The sequence below is a fragment of the Drosophila mojavensis genome, unplaced genomic scaffold, assembly GCF_018153725.1.
Source record: "Drosophila mojavensis isolate 15081-1352.22 unplaced genomic scaffold, ASM1815372v1 contig_16, whole genome shotgun sequence".
Taxonomy (NCBI): Eukaryota; Metazoa; Arthropoda; class Insecta; order Diptera; family Drosophilidae; genus Drosophila; species Drosophila mojavensis.
In genome coordinates, this window is record NW_025318693.1 from 6,950,853 (window position 1) to 6,972,955 (window position 22,103).

The 22,103-nt window shown below is 41.8% G+C and overlaps 5 protein-coding genes and 1 long non-coding RNA gene across 13 annotated transcripts; 5 read left to right on the forward strand and 1 right to left on the reverse strand.

The window, feature by feature from the left end:
* Window positions 1-377: 377 nt before the first annotated feature.
* Window positions 378-8,097, forward strand: LOC6573174 (probable serine/threonine-protein kinase kinX). 7 transcript variants are annotated; one of them, XM_001999228.4, is made up of 14 exons: window positions 378-461; window positions 1,014-1,280; window positions 3,284-3,367; window positions 3,433-3,510; window positions 3,562-4,002; window positions 4,063-4,140; window positions 4,194-4,232; window positions 4,383-4,460; window positions 4,514-4,552; window positions 4,629-5,332; window positions 5,397-5,718; window positions 5,782-5,954; window positions 6,305-6,760; window positions 6,838-8,097. In XM_001999228.4, exons 2-14 carry the CDS (start codon window positions 1,220-1,222, stop codon window positions 7,267-7,269), a joined length of 2,985 nt encoding a protein of 994 aa, XP_001999264.2. In that variant the 5' UTR covers window positions 378-461; window positions 1,014-1,219; the 3' UTR covers window positions 7,270-8,097. The 7 variants fall into 7 exon arrangements, with proteins under 7 accessions (XP_001999264.2, XP_043863143.1, XP_032584226.1 ...); XM_044007208.1 differs by having other exon boundaries at window positions 3,433-4,002; XM_032728335.2 differs by lacking the exon at window positions 4,514-4,552.
* A 287-nt stretch (window positions 8,098-8,384) lies between these two features.
* On the forward strand, window positions 8,385-8,850 carry LOC6573173 (COX assembly mitochondrial protein 2 homolog). The gene is made up of 2 exons (XM_001999227.4): window positions 8,385-8,597; window positions 8,653-8,850. The coding sequence occupies exons 1-2, from the start codon at window positions 8,517-8,519 to the stop codon at window positions 8,812-8,814; spliced, it is 243 nt and encodes an 80-aa protein (XP_001999263.1). The 5' UTR covers window positions 8,385-8,516; the 3' UTR covers window positions 8,815-8,850.
* Window positions 8,821-9,591, forward strand: LOC6573172 (protein Abitram). The gene has a single exon (XM_001999226.4). It carries the CDS (start codon window positions 8,821-8,823, stop codon window positions 9,415-9,417), a length of 597 nt encoding a protein of 198 aa, XP_001999262.1. The 3' UTR covers window positions 9,418-9,591.
* Window positions 9,592-9,624: 33 nt separating this feature from the next.
* On the forward strand, window positions 9,625-10,888 carry LOC6573171 (protein BCCIP homolog). Its single transcript, XM_001999225.4, has 3 exons — window positions 9,625-9,887; window positions 9,942-10,068; window positions 10,126-10,888. The coding sequence occupies exons 1-3, from the start codon at window positions 9,726-9,728 to the stop codon at window positions 10,746-10,748; spliced, it is 912 nt and encodes a 303-aa protein (XP_001999261.1). The 5' UTR covers window positions 9,625-9,725; the 3' UTR covers window positions 10,749-10,888.
* Window positions 10,829-11,461, reverse strand: LOC116803845. Its single transcript, XR_004363849.2, has 2 exons — window positions 11,371-11,461; window positions 10,829-11,297 (listed from the first exon to the last, which is right to left on the reverse strand). It is a non-coding gene; the product is annotated as an uncharacterized LOC116803845 (long non-coding RNA).
* LOC6573170 (putative aminopeptidase W07G4.4) lies at window positions 11,179-14,083 on the forward strand. Of its 2 annotated transcripts, XM_001999224.4 has the most exons (5): window positions 11,179-11,282; window positions 11,569-11,687; window positions 12,323-12,596; window positions 12,659-12,757; window positions 12,819-14,083. In XM_001999224.4, exons 2-5 carry the CDS (start codon window positions 11,674-11,676, stop codon window positions 13,953-13,955), a joined length of 1,524 nt encoding a protein of 507 aa, XP_001999260.1. In that variant the 5' UTR covers window positions 11,179-11,282; window positions 11,569-11,673; the 3' UTR covers window positions 13,956-14,083. The 2 variants fall into 2 exon arrangements, with proteins under 2 accessions (XP_001999260.1, XP_043863184.1); XM_044007249.1 differs by lacking the exon at window positions 11,179-11,282 and having other exon boundaries at window positions 11,488-11,687.
* Window positions 14,084-22,103: the final 8,020 nt, after the last annotated feature.

Below are 22,103 nucleotides of genomic sequence, written 5' to 3' on the forward strand. Positions count from 1 at the left end.
CAAGAACACCATTTTCCTTTACAAAATGTCCCTTGAGCTTAAAAAGTTTCTTGCTCCTGCTGTTTTAAGGCAAGCAACGTTTGCGTACTTCGGGTTTCATAATTTCCCTCTCTCTCTCACTCTCTCTCTCTCTCTGATATTCTCTAGTTTTGCTGGTAATTGGTTTAAGACGTATGCTCAATCCACTCAAATTTCCCTGAACTTAAAAATTGCCCAAGCTGCTGCTTGTAGGCAATCGGCGCCGCTTTAAATTTCCCCAATCGCTCTCCCGCTCTCACTCACTCTCTGTGGGAGCATCTGCCAAAGAGATAAATTTTAGTTTTCGCTGTGCTTTTGACAAAATTTTCGCTACGAAAATATAAAAATGAAATAATTTTCGCGGTCACAAGGTAAATTCATGGTATATGCATGTTGAGTTACGAATTGGTTTTGGACCGGGAGAGATCGTCTCGTATACTCGTGTACGCAATATACTTAGAATAACAAGAAGAAAAAACAGAAATTAATTTCTAAAATTTCTAGCTTGCTTTTTAGAAATGCCAGAAAATAGATATAGCTAAAATCTGTGCTGATTATTTCAAAAAACGAATCGCACCACGCCGTGCACAGACGACGGGCCAGAAATAAGCAAATTATTTAGCTGACAATCGTCGAAAGGGACACTAAGGATTACCCAGCCGACGATTGTTGGTTAAAATTTGCGAAAGGCTAGCTAACGCGAACTACAAATTTAAATAAAGCTGAAATTTATAAAAAAAAAAAAGTGAAAAAATAAAATAAAATAAAAATCGAAAACAGTGCAAAATTAAAAAAAAAAAATCCACAAAAAGTGTGACAAATTTGTACGAGCCCAATTAGTTGATACATATATATGTATATATATTATATATATATATATATATATATATATATATATATATATATATATATATGTATATTGCTTGTAGTATATAGCCTGTTCTCGAATAAGCAAAATAATCTAGCATTCATAATTTCTTACCCTTTTCATGCAGTGCATTTAAACGAGCGCATATATGGTGGATATAAATATATGCGAAATACGAGCAAGTGATTTATAATTATTTAAATATATTTATATTTTTTCCTAATTATACATAATTACGGGAAAAAGTCGAAAGAATAAAAGGAGAATTTATGACGTGGCTAACGTGCTAACCACACTGGGAGAACTCAAGGATAATTTGTTGATTTGATTATTATGGGGCGTTTAACACTTTGGTTCCTGCTGGGACTGACGTTAATCGCCGTTTCCTATAATGGTGAGTGCGAGCAAAGGATCTATCCTAATGATAAATAGTGTATACATGTGCGTATTATATAAGCGATATAACGGTCTTTTTTTTTTTTTTTGTTGGCCCAGTGGCTAACGTACACGCAGGCATTATGCAATTTGTAGAAGAAAATGAGCTAGAGAGAGAGAGAGGGAGAGATAAGGAGAAAGAGAGCGAGAGAGCGAGAGGGAGAGTGAAAGAGTGTGTGTGCATGAGTGAAAGAGAGGAGGCAAAAATTAAATATATACATTTAAAAATATTTGCTTGAGCTGTGCGTGTGTGTGTGTGTGTGTATGCAAACGTTAGAGACGACACTTTGAGTATGTGTATATACATATACTATCTCAATATTTCGGTGGCCTAGACTCATTGGATAATATTCCCATACAGCTATGGATCGCGCAAAACACAGAGACATAGTATCATTTTGTTGGTCACTTTCTTCTTCTTTGACTTGGTCTTTTTTTTTTTTTTTTTTTTTTTTTTTTTTTTTTTTTCAACAAAAATTTTGTGCGGCGAAACGCCGCAAATGTTCGCTCTTCGTTGTCATCGTTTGTAATATTTTTAAATTTAGAATTTTTAAGTTATTTTATGTATTGAGCAAGTATCTGTAGCTGCGACTGTAGCTGTAGCTGTATCTATAGTCGAGCGGATCGTGTTTGTGTGTTGGCCTATGTATATTTTGTTTGGTTTGCAAAAGATTGCAAAAACAAGAAGAAATCAAATTAAAAAAAGAAAAAGAAAAAGGGGAAATAAGAAATGATCTATATAATGTGCAAGTATTTGGGAATAGATTGCAAGCAACATAAACACAATATGCCTGCAGCCATCAAGACGGATTTGTATAAATAAATCTGTTTATGCGATAAAGAGGAATGGGTTGGGAAATAACTTAAATAGCTGCATATATTGTATTTGCACATAAATCAAGGGAATTACCCGCTGACAGCTGAATTGCATATCGAGAATATCGTCTTGGGCATGCACCAAAAAATAAAGGCGCTAGAGATATCCTTTAAATCAAGTCGAACCAACAAATTTTTCCATGAGCCAACGCAGCTGTCAGCAATTGAGAAAGTAATTAGCAACGACCTTAAACGTGCCTGTCACTCAAACACACATCACGACCTCAGTTTACTAGACTACAGAACCAAACAGAATGGAAGGGAAAATATAGCGAAGCACTCACAGTAAGAGCAGACCTTATAGACACGAACATGCATAATTCTAGTATATGTACGTCACTAAACTACGCGAGTACGAGAAATGGAAAGAGAAATCCAATTTGGAAAAGTTAAGATATAGTGGGCGACTGGCCAACAAAATTATATACCCATTCACATTTGCCGAAAAGCCAGCAACTAGCGAAATGTGTTTGAGTTTTCATCTTTTAAAAATAAAATTCATAAATATTCGAACATTTTTCATGGGGCGAGTGAGAGTGTGTGCATGTGTGTGTGTGTATGTGTGTGTGTGGGTATATTCAATAAATAATGTCAAGTTTGAAAAGATAAAATAACCTCGGCGCTGACATCAAACACGAAGGCGGCAAATAGCAATTTTAAGGCTAGGTATACAAGTGAAGAGCCTCCAAAACTTTTCCATAAATCCTATATGATATTCGTATGCAAAAAGACTGCATTGTTATCTATACTTTATATACTTCATGTATGATTTTAAAGCAAATCTATCATTGTCGTCATATATGAAGTTATATGTGATTTCTTTCGACTTCCCCTACGATTTATCTATACCTATCTCTGTATTTAATTTAAAAATCTATGCTTTAATCATTTTTTCGATCTTTTAAATTTCTTAAAAAATATGTTAAATTATATATGCTAGAAAATAAGTTATATATTTTTCATTATCGAAATTCTACATTATAACCCCTGCACGATCTTAAATTATTATTATTTTTTTCTAATTACATAAAGTTTCTAGTGGATCCTATCATATACTCTTCTTAATAATCTAAAACTGTTTTATAGTTGGGTTTGCCAATGCCGATGCGGGACCAAGCGAATCCGAATGTCGACCCTACATTGAAAAGGCTATAAATGAACTGAAAACAGGCAAGTTAGACAGTAGTCATATGCATATGTCATTCATCCTATATAACAAAACCCACTTCCCGCAGATGGTGTCACGGGCAAAGATGGTTCTGGCGAACTGCAAGCCGATCAGCCTCGTGGGGACGATGACGACGATGATGATGGTGGGATTGATGAAAAAGAAACTGTTGAAATTACTGATGTGGATTCCACAGAGGACGCGAAGAGCGTCAACGACCTTGACGGCGATGGCATACCAGATGATCAGGACGACGACATAGATGGCGATGGCATACCAAATGACGAGGATGACGATATCGATGGCGATGGTATACCGAATGACAAGGACGACGACATCGATGGCGACGGTATACCAAATGAGGATGACGATGATATCGACGGCGATGGCATCCCAAATACGGAGGACGATGATATCGATGGCGATGGCATACCGAATGATAAGGACGATGATATTGATGGAGATGGCATACCGAATGAAGAGGATGACGACATCGACGGCGATGGCATACCGAATCACAAAGATGATGACCTCGATGGTGATGGCATACCGAACGACGAGGATGCAGATATCGATGGAGATGGTGTGGTCAATGAGAAAGACAACGACATCGACGGCGATGGCATACCAAATTCTGGTAAGATATCGATTGCTATATAGAAATCCATGGAATATATATTGATTGTATTTCCGACAGAGGACAACGACTTGGATGGCGATGGTTTGCCAAACGAGAAAGACGAGGATCTTGATGGCGATGGACTAGTCAACCATGGTAAGTAGAATTTAGTGTAGAAGTTGAAATTATGTATGGTTTTATCTATGCAGAGGACGAGGATATCGATGGGGATGGTACTTTGAATCACGGTATGGAATATGAATCCCAGTTCTACGGCTCATTCTACTATACCCCACTATATACCTTATTAATGTGTGACTTTCATTAATTAAAAACTATTTCTGATCTGAACTATTTTCAAATACATTTACTTATGCGGAATATTCTCGTAATTCTAGAGGACGGCGACTTGGATGGTGATGGCTTGCCCAATGACAAGGATGAGGACTTGGATGGCGATGGCAAAGTTAATCATGGTAAGTTATTGATTCGGTATGCATTTCTCCAGTTACTTATCAAACTCTTATAGAGGATGAAGATATTGACGGAGATGGTACTCTGAATCATGGTTAGTAAAACTTTAAGAAGATCTTTCTTTTTCTTATACACGTATTATAATAATCTTTTGAATTCTCCCATATCAGAGGACAGCGACATCGATGGCGATGGTGTCCACAATGATGAAGATCACGATGTTGATGGCGACGGTCTATCCAACTCCGAAGAGCCTCAGAGCATGGACATCGACGGGGATGGTGTGCCAAACAATGTGGACGATGACATTGATGGCGACAACAAGGTGAACGAGAAGGACGACGACATGGATGGCGATGGCATCCTGAATGAGCACGACAATGATATGGATGGCGATGGTATACCCAATGATCATGACGACAGTCGCGAGACTGTGGACGATGATGATGAGGAGGAGGAGGTGAAGAAGCGCAGCAAGCGTGAGGTGGATGCGGCGCCAGTTGGTGAAATTGAAGCACCCCCAAGTCCAGCTGAGGAGTTCCCAGCTGAAGAGGAGAAGGAGGAGGAAGCTGCAGAGGCTGAGCCCGAAGCAGCTGTAGAAGAGGAGCCGGTCAAAGAAGAAGAGCCGGAAGTGGAAGCAGAGGCAGAGGCAGAGCCAGCGCCAGAAGCTGAAGCACAACCAGCTGTGGCTGTCGAGCAGCAAGAGGAAGCAGTGGAGGTAGAAGAGAAGCCTGTGGAAGAAGCCGTCGAGCCAGAGCCTGAAGCATCCGGCGAAGCTGCTGAAGAGCCACAGGCAGACGAAACAGCAGTTGCTGCCGAAGATGCTATCGATGCTGATGACGAGGACACCAAGCCCGAAGATGAATTGCTCTGGGTAAGTGGAAAAAAGACACAAAAACTGAATCCGTTGTCATTCGATCTACTCTTTCTATTTTCAGGAGGGTGCCGTTCCACAGAATCGTCGCAGCCGTCAGCACATCACCGAACTGCTGCTCCTGGATGAGGAATTCAATGCACGAGAGAAGGCCACCGACAATGTCGCTGAGATAATTCTGCGCGACATCAAGAAGATCTATGAGAACGCCATCAAGCCACTGGAGACGCTGTACAAGTATCGTGACTTGAGCAATCGTCACTTTGGAGATCCCGAGATCTTCTCAAAGCCGTTGATCCTGTTCATGGGTCCCTGGTCGGGCGGCAAGTCCTCCATTCTCAACTATCTGACGGACAATGAATATACGCCCAACTCGTTGAGAACCGGTACGGGATTATTGACATGCAGGATGTGTGGGAATCTAGACTAATTCTGTTGGGATTTTCTAGGCGCGGAACCGTCGCCGGCTTACTTCAACATTCTGATGTGGGGCAATGAGACGGAAGTGTTAGACGGCACCCAGCTGGCAGCCGACTATACCTTCTCCGGTCTGCAGAAGTTCGGCCAGGGTCTGGAAGAGCGTCTGCGCGGCCTGAAATTGAAGAACAAGCTGCTCGAAAAGGTATGCGTACTAGATAGGCAAAGGTATATATATATAGATGTGGGCTAGGCACATGCACTTGTTGCCTAAGTGCATTAACTTGTCGCCCAAATAGCTTTTGGCAGGGCAGCTCGTCGATTGGGAAATATGTTTTTTGATATGCTCAGCCGTTGGCAAAATGCCCAAGAGCTCAAGATCGTATATAGTATTCTGGTTATTAAATGTCGAAAATAGCTAAACACAATGGCTAAATGTTGATGATGTAGTACACACACTCATACACACGCATACTCTCTCACACTCGCACTCACACTCATACTCATACTCATTTGGTAAACGAATTTTTCAATTTTCGTAATTTTGGCTTTCAGGTCAACATCGTTGAGATACCTGGCATACTCGAAGTACGCAAGCAGGTCTCTCGCGTCTTTCCCTTTAACGACGCCTGCCAGTGGTTTATCGATCGGGCCGACATCATCTTTCTGGTCTACGACCCAGCCAAGTTGGATGTGGGCCCAGAGACCGAGGCCATACTCGATCAGCTGAAGGGGCGCGAGTATCAGACGCGCATCATACTGAACAAGGCGGACACCGTGAAGCCCGAAGAGCTGCTGCGCGTTCAGGGCGCACTCATATGGAATATATCGCCGCTGATGTCGTCGGCACAGCCGCCACTCATGTACACTACCTCTCTCTGGACGCATCCCTATCAGGAGGGCGCACCAGCTCGCCTGCTGCTGGCCCAGGAGCGCGCCTTCCTGCGGGATCTGCGCACAGCTATCGACAAGAGGATCGAGCACAAGATCGCAAGCGCTCGTCGCTTTGCCGTGAGTAGAGCCTGATATATCTGAGTTGGATGGATGGGATATGAATTAGATTTATATGTTTGCTTTATGTATTCCAGGTGCGTGTGCGTAATCATGCCAAGATGGTCGACTGCTATTTGAACACCTACTACAACCACAAGACTCTGTTTGGCAACAAGAAGCGCATCGCGGACGACATCATTGATCATCCGCAGAACTATCACATCTATGAGGGCTTGTCCACGCTGACCAATATCTCGCGCTACGATCTGCCCGATCCGGATGTCTATCGCGACTTCTTCCGCCTGAATCCGCTGTACGAGTTCAAGAAGCTCTCCGAGACGTGCACCTACTTCCGCGGCTGTCCCATCACCAAGCTGGACCTGGCCATTGCCTACGAGCTGCCCGAATTGGCGGGCAAATACAAGAAAATGTCGGAAGCCGCGTTAGCCAGCATTGAGGCGCAGGCCCAGACGCAGGCGCAGGCGCAACCGAGCAATGTCCAAGCCGAGCCGAGAAAGACGAGTTGAGGTATTGGCTCCGTCAAGGAGTAAGCCTGCCATTTAGTTTGTTTTAATGAGAGAATGATACATATACATATATATAGCGAGAGAGAGAAAACAGTAGCTGTCTAAAGTCAAGTAACTGTATCAGCATGGGGAGGGAGAGCTATTAGGAACATATAAGAGAGAGAGAGACAGAGAGAGAAACAAATCGAGCTACAAGTGAGAGCAAAGAATTGTTAACGTATTTGTTATCCATTGACGAACACACAAACAACAACAACAAAAATGAACAGCAACAACAACAGCGTAAGACAAAAGAGAGCCGTTATTATTTTTTTTTTTCGAATTTTTGAAGTTTGTAGTTTTTATTTTCTGTTTCATCTGATTGTACTTATAATATAACCGAACTGAAAGCTTTATGAGAGAAAACTAATGCACACATGAGAGCGTAAAACACACACATACATACACACACACTGACAACGTTCACCGTTTAGTGAATTAATAAGTGAGAGAGAGAGAGATAGCATTGTCTTTTTTTTGTAGAGTTAAATCAGATTTTTATTTTTTAACTGAGTGTAGCAAATTTAACGAGCAAACTGAGAGCCAATTAAAATACGAATTATTGACGATATCTAACAAAACAAACCACCAAGACCAAACCCAATCCACATATTGACCTAGTTGTTACAACAGCGCACAGTAAATTTTTTTTGGAGAGTTTAGCAGAGTTTTTAACAGGTGTTTGAGCAAGCAAACAACAGTTAGTTTATTTTTGAGACAACCTTATTTCGATGATGTAGTTGAGAAGACTTTTCGGTAAAAGAAAAAGTAAACAGTGAAGACGTTAAATCAATTTTTTCTAATTATGCATAAATGATAAAAACAAATACATTTATAAAGGCATGTGAGAGATACAAAATATGTTAAATTGCTGATATTTACATATACAATATCTATGACAAACTGAGAACTTATATAAAATCAACTGTGAGAGCGGGTAAAATACACAAATAAATAAATATAATAAAAACTGAAATACCACAAATATTCTTTTGAAAAATAAAAACCTAAGCAACCGTTGCTTTTGAGTATTATTTGCATTTAGTATATTTTAGTATCTTTGCTTAGAACAGCTGATTGCATGGCAATATATCGCCGGCAAATCGATAACAGCCCGATATAAGCATTTGCGTAAGAGTAACGGAGAATGAAGTAAATAAATAAATAGTGCTGCACTTAATGTTTCATAAAACTGCTAGTAATTGAAAATGCACACAGATCTGTCGGCCCATCTGCATACTCCAGCCTGCAATCAACTAATAGAAGAGCTCAAAGCCTGTCACGATAATGTAAGTTAATGTCTTGCCATTTTCCAACGTGCTTAACTAAGGTTTATGCATTCAGAACGCTTTTGGTAAATTTATTGGCATTTGCAACTCCATCGACGACAAAGTGGTTAAGTGCCTGAAGGCGGAACGTATAGCACGGTCGGCTGCGAATCGCGCCAAGGCAAGGGAACGCCAGGAAAAATACAAGCAAAAACTGCAGCAGGGCGAATCCAACTAAATAGAGATGCCAGCGATTGAAGCAGTCGGAGCAGAGGAAGATCCCTTCGCCCCGTACTACTTTCAGCATGAAGAGCAGAAGATTTGCGGCAAAGTCGTGAGCCCAATCACTGATTGGTATGACCCCAACTACCCTAGCGTGGTGGATCGCTTCTTTACACGCTACTACTACATCAAAGGTGGAGCACCTTATCAGGTGCTCTATCACTCCAATCGCATTTGTCTCATTTGCCTTGCGCCCACTCATCCCGCCTATGCCGAGGGCATCGCCTCCGTTAGCTACGATGTGGGCAATATGGATCGCAGCCAGAATGTGGTCAAGGGCAAGGCCAAGAAGGGCGGCATGATATTGCAGGAGGACACAACGCTCGCCCTGCTGACCACCGAGACTGGTACAGTCTACAAAATTCCCAGCTGCATACGAGGCAAGCTAGTGGAGGTTAACACTGCGCTGCAAACGGATGCCAAGCAGCTCCATCAGGCCGCTGAGGGCGCGGGATACTTTGCCATATTGTTGCCCAAGATCGAGAACTGCAGTGATATTATATCCAACTTATTGACCCAGCAGCAATATGACGAGCAGCTCAAAAAGGACGAAACATAATGACAATGCACACATCTATCTATAAGATGCTCTTTGTATATTGTTTAACAATTTAAAATATGTTAGAGTGTAGCTATGTTAAAAATTATTTGCTGCATTTTCTAAAACTGGAAAATTTGTTTTTTATTGAACTGAAATAAAATGAGCCCGCGAGAACTTCACGGCTCAAAAGAACAAGTGTGTATTTTAACAGTCTGGCAGCGCTGAGCGACCAACACGTGTGTTGACAAACAGCTGAGGTTTAATGTTTATTGCGCTTGGAGCATTTCGCTTTTTGAATTAGTTTGAAAAATAATAAATATTAGAATATGTCAGCAAACGAAAAGAAGAATTTAAAAGCGGCTGAAGCTGACAGCTCCAGTGAAGATGAGAATATTCAAAACGATGACGATAATGAAGAAGAGGAAGATGACGATATGGAAAGTGACGACAGCGATGGAATGGACTCAGAATCGTTCCAAGAGAAAGAGGTACAGACATTATCTTTTTAAATAAAGTCAATTAATTAGCGCTTCCAATTGTAGGAGCTGCAAATAGAATTTGAGGGACGCGCACCAGTAGATCCAGATGCGGAGGGCATTTCACAGTTGCTGCAGCGCCTCGTACCGCGCGCACAGATCAATTGTAATCAGCTGGCTGAACTTCTCATAGGTAAAGTTGATTCTTAATTCTCGATTCCGAACCACAATTACAATTCTTCTATAACAGCGCAAAACTTTGTGGGCAGCGTTATATGCCAGTGCATGGATGACGGCCCCGATAGTGAAACGGACGACAACATGGTCGAGGATGACACCATCTTTGGCATCACATCTGTGGTAAATCTAACGGCCAAAAAGGATAAGCCCGTTATAGAACAGCTGCGTAAATACATAACAGAACGGGCTGCGAAGCATGCCACAAAACAGGTGCAAGAGCAACTGAGCGATCTGCTTGACAACGAGCAACAGCACGTAGGCCTTCTGATCAACGAGCGCTTCATCAACATCCCAGCACAGATTTCTGTGCCGCTACTGCAAAATCTGCATAAGGAAATTGAAGCGGCCAAGGCCAAGAAAATGAAGTTCAACTTTGGCACGCTGCTAATGCTGGTCAAGTTCCACCGCAAGCTAGGCAAGAAAGGCAAACCAGACGAGGATCAGTTCACCAATGCCGAAGAGGAGCTGCTGGCCGAACGTTCCAAATTTAGTTTCGAGTATGCGATGGACATCGAAAGTGATTGGCCAGAGGACGTGGGTGGCTTAAAGCCATACAGGAAACTTCTGGCGCTAGAAGCCAAGCAGCTGCCACAGCTGATTAACGAAATACAAGCTTATATAAATGGAGAATAAGAGCTTGGAAGGAGATTATATATTTCACTAAAAGCCGTTGTTTTAAATCCAATTGACCAAATAACAGACACAATTTAACATTCAATAGAAACATACATAATAAAGTGTATTGCATGTATTTGCTTAAGCAAATGTCGAAATGAGAAAAAATTATGAATTTATAAACAAATCAAAATTCTATTGATATGAATTCATTGGAGCTTTGCGTTGTTTGCCAGAAATTAAATCGAACATTTTATAAGTGTAGACTATATACATATAGCAATTAACAAACCTTAAATTTATATAGTATTTCTTATCAAATTATAATTTTAAATTAAATACCTTTAATTGGTTTTCTATTTGCTTTTGAAATATTGGAAAATTTAATTTAAAATTGAATGTAGTTGGCAACACGACCCGCGCGAACAGCTGACCGGCTTTCTTCCAGCCAACAGCTGTTTTTTTTTTTTTTTTTTCATTCGCTGCGAACGTGACTCGCAAGAGAATCGCGCGGTCTCCAAGTGTTTGCCTTTGCTCTGTGGCAACGACAACGTGAGTAGCAGTTGCCTGCAATAGTTATGTATTGTTATTGTTGTTGTGTATGCAAAATGCACAGGCTACAATTTCAATCATAACATACCTGCTATTAATCATAGCTCGTGCACAGTGTTTTGTTTTTATTTTTTGTGGCGATGGGCGCGCTGTATATAAAGCCGATGGCTACGCTTTAGAATCGCAACACAACGATTCGCGCTGTCAATAGCAACGTTTTAGCAAATATCAAACATAACACAAGAGCAAAACACATTCATTATCGGCGCCTTATCGCTTCTTCCAGTTCCACTATTCCATTGTATTACAATTTCAACGCTCGCCCAGCGCCCAATCAGTGACTTTCCACTTGCCGTACGCTTCAGTTGCTGCCGCTCTGCACATCATCAACATGGGACTCGAAAAGTAAGTAAAGTTGAGATCTGTTTGCGTGGAAAGTGAATGCAATTTATCGCCGCCATTTGCAAGGACCGGCTAGACTGGAAAGCTCAGGTCTCCCTCTCTCTGTTGAGTGGCAGGCAAATCTTCCCGCAAATTGGCTTGCACCTAGCTCAAATATTTGTTATTAACTTATCTCGCTTAACGCAATCGCCGTTATTTATTGCACTTCAAAGTCGAGATAATCTTGTTCTGTTGCTGGCTTATCAGCAAGACGCCCCACTGTAACAAGGCGTCGCCCATAAATCGCTCGGCACTCTCTATTCACTGTCAATTGAAAAAAGTTGCTGCTAGACGTGATAAAATTGCATTTCAATTAACTTTCAACTGCTGCAGTTAAGTAAATAAAAATAAATTGAATGCATAGTTTATGCACAGTAAATACTCGCCCACACGAACAAGCAGCTTCTTCATTGGAAAATTTCTAAAACTTTATACTACATTTTAAACAAAACAAAATTTGTATGTATTCAGAGTAAAAGTTTATCTTCTATTCTATTTTATCTTTACTTATTCTTACCACATATATCCCTATGAATGGAAAGTTTTGCTTAAAAATTTTTTTTTTTTTTTTTTTTTTTTGTCTTCTCTTACCTTTTAAGACTTCTGCCCTGCACCGTGAAGCTGTCCAATATTTTGGCCAAGTCCGGTCACGATGTGCTCTGCGTGATTGACCGGGCTGTGCCCGCCGAGCTGGCTGACGTCTTTGAGGAGCATCGGTCCTTCGACAAGGCTTTCGACAGTGTCGTCTCTTGCTTCAAGTCTGCGAACCTCGATCTGCCCGTCATCTATGCGCCCGTAGAGGAGCTAACGGACTATGCGGATGTGCGCAGCTATCAGAAGGCGGCAGCTCAATCGCTGCAGAGGGCCATCAAGGTGGGCGAATCCCTCGTGAAATAATTTAGAATATGAAACTAAACTTTTATTTTGTGAACTAGGCTGGGTTCCAGGCGCCACTTCTGGTGGTGCCCCAAAGCAAGCGCTTTTCCCAGGCGGAGCTGTGCACGGTCCTTGGTGCTCTCGAGGAGCTCTATGTGGTATGTAAATTGAGCATATTTTATCCATCTCTCACACTCATGCCTCCAATCCTGTCCACAGCCCATTCAGTTGCGTGAGGATGTCCCTTCGAAGAAGCAGCGCATCAATTCACTCTCCGTGCTGATCAACAATCCCAATGCTGAGAAGATCATGAGGGATGCGCTGGTCCTGGAATCGGGTCGTCTCATTGCACGCGACATTGGAGGCGGAGATCCGGAGCGCATGGCTCCACCACTTGTGGAGGCCTACATTAAGCCGTTGTTTGCCAATCTGTCCGTCAATGTCATCGACGATGTGGACGTGATCAACAAGGAGTATCCCTTGTTCGCAGCTGTCAACCGTGCTGCCCATTCGGTGGAGCGCCATCAGGGGCGTATTATCTACCTGGAGTATAAGCCGCCCAATCCGGCGCGCAAGACTGTAATGCTAGTGGGCAAGGGCGTCACCTATGATACCGGCGGCGCTGACATCAAGGCCGGAGGCGTCATGGCTGGCATGTCGCGGGACAAGTGCGGAGCAGCGGCTGTGGCCGGTTTCATGCAAGTGGTAAGCGAGCTGAAACCGAAGGACATCCATGTGATTGGCGCCCTCTGCCTGGTGCGCAACTCCGTGGGCGAGGAGTGCTACGTGTCCGACGAGCTGATTACCTCGCGTGCAGGCGTCCGTGTCCGGATAGGAAATACGGACGCTGAGGGTCGCATGTGCATGGCCGATGTGCTCTGCCGCATGAAGGAGCTTGCCATCGAAGGCAATCTGCCCGATCCGCACATCTTCACCATTGCCACGTTGACAGGCCACGCCTTCATCTCGGCGGGCGAGGGTCAATCCATCATTGTGGACAACAGTGTGGCCGCCAAGGAGGATCACGCTCGCAAGCTACAGGCCGCTGGCCAGGCCTACGGCGAACCCTTCGAGGTCTCCGTATTGCGTCAATGCGATTTCGATTTCAATGCCGCCAAAGCCAGGGGCGAAGATGTCGTCCAGGCCAACAATGCGCCATCCGTTAAGACTCCACGCGGTCACCAAGTGCCCGCTGCCTTCATGATCAAGGCCACAGGCCTCGACAAGCATGGCGTCAACTCAAAGCAGCCCCTCAAGTACACCCATTTGGATATCGCTGGCAGCGCTGGCGAGTATCCCAACATGCCCACTGCCGCGCCCATCGTAGCGCTGGTCAAGACCCATCTGGTGGACTAGACGAGTGTCGCCGACTCCCGAGGGGCATTTATCAGACTTATAGCAATGCGCCGTACTTATCCTTATATAATCAATGTATGCATCACATCTATATTAATGTCCATGTGAATAAACGTTTTTATAACTAATGAAAATCGAATTTTTGTCTAGCCCAGAGGGAAATATCGCTTAAAAATATCATTTGTGAAATGAAATTAATAATCAGATCTTTGGAAATATGCAATGTTATTATTGTATACATATAATGTTTTCGTAATGTTATTTATGCATTCCAATGGGGCCACATACCATTGGAATTACGTTGCAATAATTGCCAAAAATCGGAATATTACCATAATAATTATTAATGATCTAATGTGGGCCTGCTACTACTACGAACCACTCTGATTCTCTTTCTGTTGGCTTTAGATGTAGGGACTGCGTTGAGATCTTCGTTATAATTTCCCATATCAAAATTCTATGAATTTCATTGCTCACATAAAATTCTGTGTTTAGAAGACTCTGGAAATTGTAATTTGCTACACAAAACATGTAGCATTTCCACTCCTTTCAATTTAGACACAATAGGCATTATTCTTATATGGTATATATCTGAGACATTGACGTAATCTAAGGTATTATTACTATCTGCTTATTTGTTTGAATTCAGTCTGAAATGACTACCTAGACTCTTTAACTATAAATATCTCTAAGATTAGATCAGATTCAATTAATGTAAATCCCACTTCGATCTCAGTTTTAATAATTGTTTCTACGACACCTTAGAGATAGACCTCCCATCAATTAATTCTAATTATTCTCATGCACTGAGTCCAAATCAAAATGTAAATAGAATATTACATGACCGATACACTCAATGGCTAAATGCTTATTTGTTATTTAATTATATTCCGCATTATATATTTTAGTTGCTTCTTCTTCCTAATTGCCAATTCGTTGCTGAATTTGAATTGATCGCGCTGACTTTTTGCAATTCTTCTTTTCGCGCTGTTTCTTTCGATTCATATCGCGCTGAGCACCGGGCAGCGAGCAGCGAGCAACGAGAACCCGTTAGGCGCTGCGCTGCAGAGCACTTGTCAGCTGTCGCGTTACGTCGCATTTACCGTTATTGCCTGGCTATGGAAACTCGGTCAAGAGTGTCTCATTCATGCCGTGATTGCATAATGTACCGTTGCTCCCAGTTGCTCCCAGTTGGCAGCCAGTCGCCCAGTCCCCTAGCCAGTGTTGGCTCTTTGGCTTTTTAGCCGTTTTTTTTGCTTCTCTGTTGGCATTTGTTGTTGTTGTTGCTGTTTTGTTCTGCTTCTTCTAGGTAATTTATTGACGCATGCCTCCACATTTGACAATGACAACCAGTTGCATTTGGACACACGATCTTGCATGCATGCGGCCAGCAGCCAGCAGCTAACGGTACTTCATTATTGATGAGCGGCTAAATGTAAGAGACTGTCTCAGTCTCAGTCTCAGCCGCTGCCGCTGTCCCAGCCTCTGCTGTTTATGTTGCTGCTGCTGCGGCTTCTTCTTCTGCTTCTTGTTTACTTTTTTATTTAGCCATTAGCGTGAATTTATTGGCAAGGCGGAGCGCTTTTTGCCTGGAACTGTTCTTGGCTCTGACTCCGTTAGCCGAGAGAAGGCAAGGCATGACCTGATTATGGCAGGACTGGTTTTTCGCTCTCTCCCTCTTTCTCTTTCTCTATCGCTCTCTATTTATCTCTCTACATCACATCTTTCTCTATTTTTGTGGGCTTCAACAGCTGCAGAAGTTGCAGGGGACGTCAAGGGGTATTTGGAGCTTGCAATTGCTATTTTTTTATTCAATGCCAGCTGGAGTGCAAGCCTGAGCTGGAACTGTTTTGAATAGATGCAGATTGATAACTAGATGATAAAAGATCTAGACAATTTTAGTGTTACCTTTAATTAAATATACAATTATAAATTATCACTTAGCCTAAAATATATCTATTATTAGAATTGATACAATAAACTGTTGATATATGCTCAATAAACTTGCGATTAGTAATATTATATCTAATAAATAAGATGAGCAAGTAGATAAGTATTATGCATTCAAAGGCAATATTCATTTACATGAACACTTAACACATAAAAATCAGAAAACAGTTTCCCCCAATAAAGAAATATAAAATAGATGTATAAATGAATCCGTGTACTTAGCTCATTCAAGCATCAATAAAAGAATATTATTCTATTGAATATGTTATTCTATTGAAGTGAATATATTTACATAGAATGCATAAGCAATCAATATGCCTCAGCTGATGAATCAATTCATTTAACAACAACAACAACAGCCATTAAAAAAACACAACAATCTTGTCAATTTTGGAGTGCCAACAGCTGAGAGTTGAGAGAGCTGGAAGCTAAGAGTCGATGGCTGATGGCTGATGGTTGATGGCTAGTAGTTGCTCCTGCTCGTGCGGTATGCAATGTTGATCCATAAATTCACAAAAACAGCGACTAGGTGAGCGACGGGGGCGAGTGGGGGCATTAATAATAGCAAACAACTCACAAGCAACACCAAATGAGGGGGGTTGCTGTTGCAAATCTGCACCGGCAGCAGCAGCAACAGCAGCAACAGCAGCAGCACCAGCAACAACAACTAAAACTTGGAGCAGCAACGACAGAAATGATCTTAAATGAATGCGGAAGTTTTTCTTGGGGTTTCGTAACCAGCTACACGGCAACAGCAGCAGCAACTGCTGCAACAGAAGCAACAACTGCAGCGGCAGCAGCAGCAAACGCTCCCAAAGAGGTCGCAATTCCAGTGGCAGCCAAGCTGGCAGCCAAACGTTGCTACACTTATGTATACACAGACACACACACACACAAACACACACACACATATATGTGTGTGAGTCGATTGCCGTGAGTCCATAATCATAGATGCAGCATGGGCTGCGCACAGATTGAGGCTGGACGTGAAACGCTTTATAGCCATGGACATATTAAAATTAATCCAATGATTGCAGCAGCACCAACAACAACAACAACAACAACGACAAGAACAGCAGCAGAGTAAGAAAAGATTATTAGCCAATTTGGCCAGGCTTTTGCCAAGGAGCGTGTGAATTGGCCAGCAAACAGCTGCCAACAAGTTATTTGATAGCCAAATTGGCCAAAATGAGCTTTTGGCTCCCATGTGCCCACTCAGCCGGAAGGATGCGGATGCGGCAGCTGTCCTTGCCTCAAGGCAGTTGGGCAGTTGAGGATGCATTCGTATTGAGTGTCCTCGCAATTGCTGCTTCATTCGGCAAACGTGTGAAAGTCTCACTCACTCTCTCTCACTCATTCGCTCTCTCTCTCTCTCTCTCTCTCTCTCGCTCTCATTTGCTCGCTGTGTGGGCTCTGCGAGACAATTTTCTGCATAAACTCATAAATATGAAAAGTGATCTAAACGCAGCGGCAGGCGCCGGCACACACAGGAACCGGGTCTGGACCAGGCCAGCAAACGCCTTGAACTTGGCCAGCACGTCGCTAGCGCCTTGACAACTCATAAATTAACTGTAAATTATGAACTAACAAAAAACGAGATAAGCTGCAGTTGTCTGTGTGAGAGTTTTTTTTTTTTTTGCCACACCAATTTTCCTTTGCCACCACACACACAAGCAACAACAACCAACAAACAGCCGACAACAACAAGAGCTCATAATCCATAATATTGTGTCATGTTCACGATCAGCAACGACATCGCCTTGGCCTCTGCACAGCCAGCGCCTGTTTTTGTGGCAAAATTATTTGGAAAAGCAAACGAAAGTAAGAGAACGATATAAAACTATCTATATACATGTATTTGTATATGAATGTGTTTATGTATGTGTGTGTGTGTGTTTGTATTCACCATGCAGCGTAGCCACAGTTGCAACCGCAGCAGCAGCCTTAGCCTCTAATGAATTGGCCAACAGCCAAGAACAGTTTATTTAGCCACATGACGAATATTTAATACTCTAACAAATACATAGGTAATTGAGCAAATAAAGAGACACTAGATCTTAGTCTAAAATGAGTTTAAACAATCAAAATTTGGCAATTAAAGCTCATATTCTTAAGTTATATATATATTCAATAAATTAAAAAAAAATAATAAAATAATTTTAATTATATACTTTTTGTAATTAATTTCTTTTTTTTTTTTTAATGAAAGCACAAGAGCTTTGTAATTAATTTTTACATCCACACGTGCCTAAGATTGATAAATCTTAAGTTATTTATATATATATATATTTTCGAAATATGCGTTACATTACAGCTGTCAAAGTGAGATGGTCCAAAGAAAGGGTATCAGGCAAAAAAGAGCTAATAATAATAATAATAATAAAAATAAATAAATAAAAGGGGCTTGAGCCAAAGTACAGCGCGGCGCTGTGCGCAGTTGGCTCGAGATTTGTACGTTGGCCTCTTTGAGTTAAATGTGAAAATCAACAGCAACGACAACAACAACAACAACAGCAGCAGCAGCAACGCTAACAGCAACAACAACAAACGTAAAACCAAAATGAAACGAAAAAAAAAAATTATGAATTTTTACTTTCACCGCATGTGGCATTTTGTTCAGGTTTTGTATTTCGCCCGAATTTGAACTTGAGGCGGCAAATTGCGATTGTCAAGGCTGTCGGCGACCCAAAGGTTAGTTCAAGGTGTGGTCCAACCAGATAAGACACGGATAAAGAGTCACAGCGCGTTTAGGGCACACAGCTGAGCGCCGAGCGCTGCCGATGAAGATGTTTGCGCAGATAAAATTAACACATAAACACAAGTAAACACACACACACACACGCACACACATACTGTTCACGCAACATGCAACATTTCCGCATTGGCCGCAACACTCTTAAGCGACAGCCGATGGCGCTCTTAGGCCAACAGCTTTTCGGTTCGCATCGAACGGCGTTCGAGCTTAAAGTGGTTCGAGCCAGGTTAGCTGCGTTCGTGCTCGTGTTCGGGCTCGGGCTCGTGTTGGGCCGCTCTGTCTATAAGCTTCGGCTTTTCGATCATGGCAGTAATACGTCACTAGGGTGAACGTACCTCGCAGATGTTAGTGGGTCACTATTTGTACGGTCAACGAACCTTTCGGCCCGTTTGTAAATATAAAACGAAAAAGCGACACACAGAGAGCGGGCGAGCGAGAGAGATAGCGAGAGACAGAGAGAGAGAGAGAGTGCGAGCGAACAGAAGAGAGCGAAAAGCTGCAATGAAATGGAGGATGCTGCTTTGTCCATTTGTTGGTTTGCTTGCTTGCTTGCTTTCTTTCCAGCCAACAGTGCATGAGTGTGTGTGCGAGTGTGTGTGTGTGTAACTTGTTGTTGTCTTGACTAACTTGACTGGTTGCAGTCGTAATTTACTTGGGCCTATGCCTTGAACGTCAGCCACAAGTTGAGCGGAACGCATCTCGTTGATGCATCCTGCTGGACACCTCCAACCGCAGCAGGCCCCTGGCCCGCCTCCTCACCGCTGGCTGTGTGTGTGAGTGTGTGTGCAGCCCTAGCCCAGTTTGTTTTTGTATTGTTGTTCTCTTGTTGCACCCACTTTGCCCTGCCAACTGCCAAACAATCAACCCCTTCGGCACCCCTTGCCTCCTTCCAGCCCCCTCCTGCCTCCTGCCTCCCGCCTGTTGCATGGCATTTGCCTTGTGTTCTTATTATGTTGACTGCAAACAGGTCTGTTGCTTCTCTCTCGGCTTGGGTTGGTTTGGTTTGGCTTGGTTTTCACATGATTGTCATCATCATCATGACCATTATGAGCATTGTGGTGATCATTAACCAAGCCAGCCATACATTAATATCGTCATCTTCCACCGAACACACACACTCACACATACACACAAAGCTATCCGTTCACATGCAAGTTTTGCCGGCTGCTGTTCGACTTGTGTACGTGTGTCTCTCTCTATGTGTGTGTGTGCGTGCACATGTATAAGTAAGACCATAGAAATGCATTTCCGCATATTTTACACCACTAAAAAGTCAAAATAAAAATGGTTTGTTTACTCTTTTGTGTGGAGTGGGCCGTTTCGTTCGATTCGTTTCAGCCTCATCTTCAATTCTGTTTGCTCTCCTCCCCTCTCCAGCTCCCGCCGTCGCTGGTAATTGATACTATTATCATTAGCTCACTTGCAGCCCGTAGCAGTCGTCGTTGCCTTGCCGCCTTTATAATGAAGTAATTACCTTCATGTATTACAAAGTATTATTAAGTATTATCTTCATTTTATTGATTTTGTTTTCGGTTTTGTTGTTGTTCTTTTTTTTTTTTTTTTTGCAACAATTTTGGTTCGTTTATCTGCAGAACACCACATTCTATAGCTGATAGCATGCCAGTGAACTCGGCTCTGGCATTTTATTATAACTTTTAACTTTATTTATATCATTATTAATGCTAATTTCTATAAGAGTCATAGGAATGGGCAAATTATTTTAATGTTGCGCTTGGAGCTATCTAGGTTTATTTCTTCATTGTTATGAAATAGATATAAGCTTTTACTTAGCTTTTGTTAATGGTTTTGAATAGACTCGGTACCTTTGTATTTTCGATTATATAAAACATTTTAAGGCTTGTTTATAAATAGTTTGTCTATAAATATTGATGTATTTACATATGGTAAAGTATGGCAAATAGTTTTGATAAGTCGATATAAGTGTAGTTTAAGAGTTGTTGCTCTTGTCTATTTATGTAAAAGTATATAATATAATAAAATAATATTTAAAAAATATACATATTCGAGAGTTATCTACAATTTTCTAAGTCCATAAAGATTAGTAAGCAGAAAGTATTATTCCAAGTTTATATATTTGATACTAAAAGCTTTATAAATTTTTTTTCATATATCGCATTTATAGTCTTCGATCTATGTTAAAGGCAATAACAATATCTGAAATAGATTTTCTTCATGATTTTATAAATGAGAACTGGCATCCCCCAACACAGTTACTGTATTTGGAGTTACTGTGATTAGAATAAGCTATCATCAATTAGAATGTTTACCACCATTCCTTAAAACTAACAGAAACCAAAAGAAATAGTTACTCATATATTTCTGGGATTACGCAAAGCGTATTTATATAATCTGAGAACATTTTCCCAAACTTGTTCGCTGCATATAGCATAAGTATAGACAGTGTTTGTGGCTTTATGGGGAGCTCGTACAATGATCGCCAACCTGCTCGTTTCGTACAAGCAACAAGAGTTATATGATAAAAAGCTGCTGCCCCATCTTGATCGCAAGCGGCTTGCGACAGAGTGGGGCATGACTCTCTTGCTACAATGTTTCTACGAATTTTGTTATCAACAAAAGTGCACGATCATGCCAATAAAAGCGTAGCTGAGAATGGGCCATGGACTGGGCCAAGGGGAATAGGGTGCGGGAGGGAGGTAGGTAGGTAGGGAGGGAGGGGCTCGCTGAGGCTGAGACTGAGTTTGGGTTCGGCATGGTAACAAACTTAATGCAACTCGCGTTAAAGTGTCAATGATCTCGTTAACAAAAGTTTAAACATTTCACGCAACGACGAGGTTCATTCAACTACATACACACAGACACACACACACACACATAGGCACTCTCATGGCCAAGATATGGGCAACTGATCACATGGTGATACAGATAGCAGCTAGAGCTGGTCCTCGTAATGGTCAAATCATGCACGAATTTTTGCACAAAGAAGATAAATTAATATGGTCAGCATGTCATGAATTAGGTTTCTTCAATCGCTCCAGCCGTGCGCCACAAAGCAACAAACAAAAAGAGAAGAAAAAAAAAAACAGATAAAATATTTATAAAAGTAAAAAAAGAAAAGAAATTAAAGAAAAAATTAACAAACTTTCACGCAAAACGTACATTCAACTCCAGAAGCAGTGGCAGAGGCAACAATCCAGAGTCCAGAAGAGAATCGAGTGTCCAAAAGACATGGAAATGGAGCTAGAAAAAGAAAGACAAGCACACAAAGAGACATGGAAAGAAAGAGAGAGAGAGAGATGGACACGTATGAATTCCCATAAATCAGCTGTGAGCCAAAGGGTCAAATACCTCTAGGCGAGCTAAAAATTACACGCGAACCCGAGAACATGTGTTGAAAGGAAAAATTAAAACAAAATTAGTTTTACTTTACACGCTCAATCTATATCTGTAGCACTGGATGTATC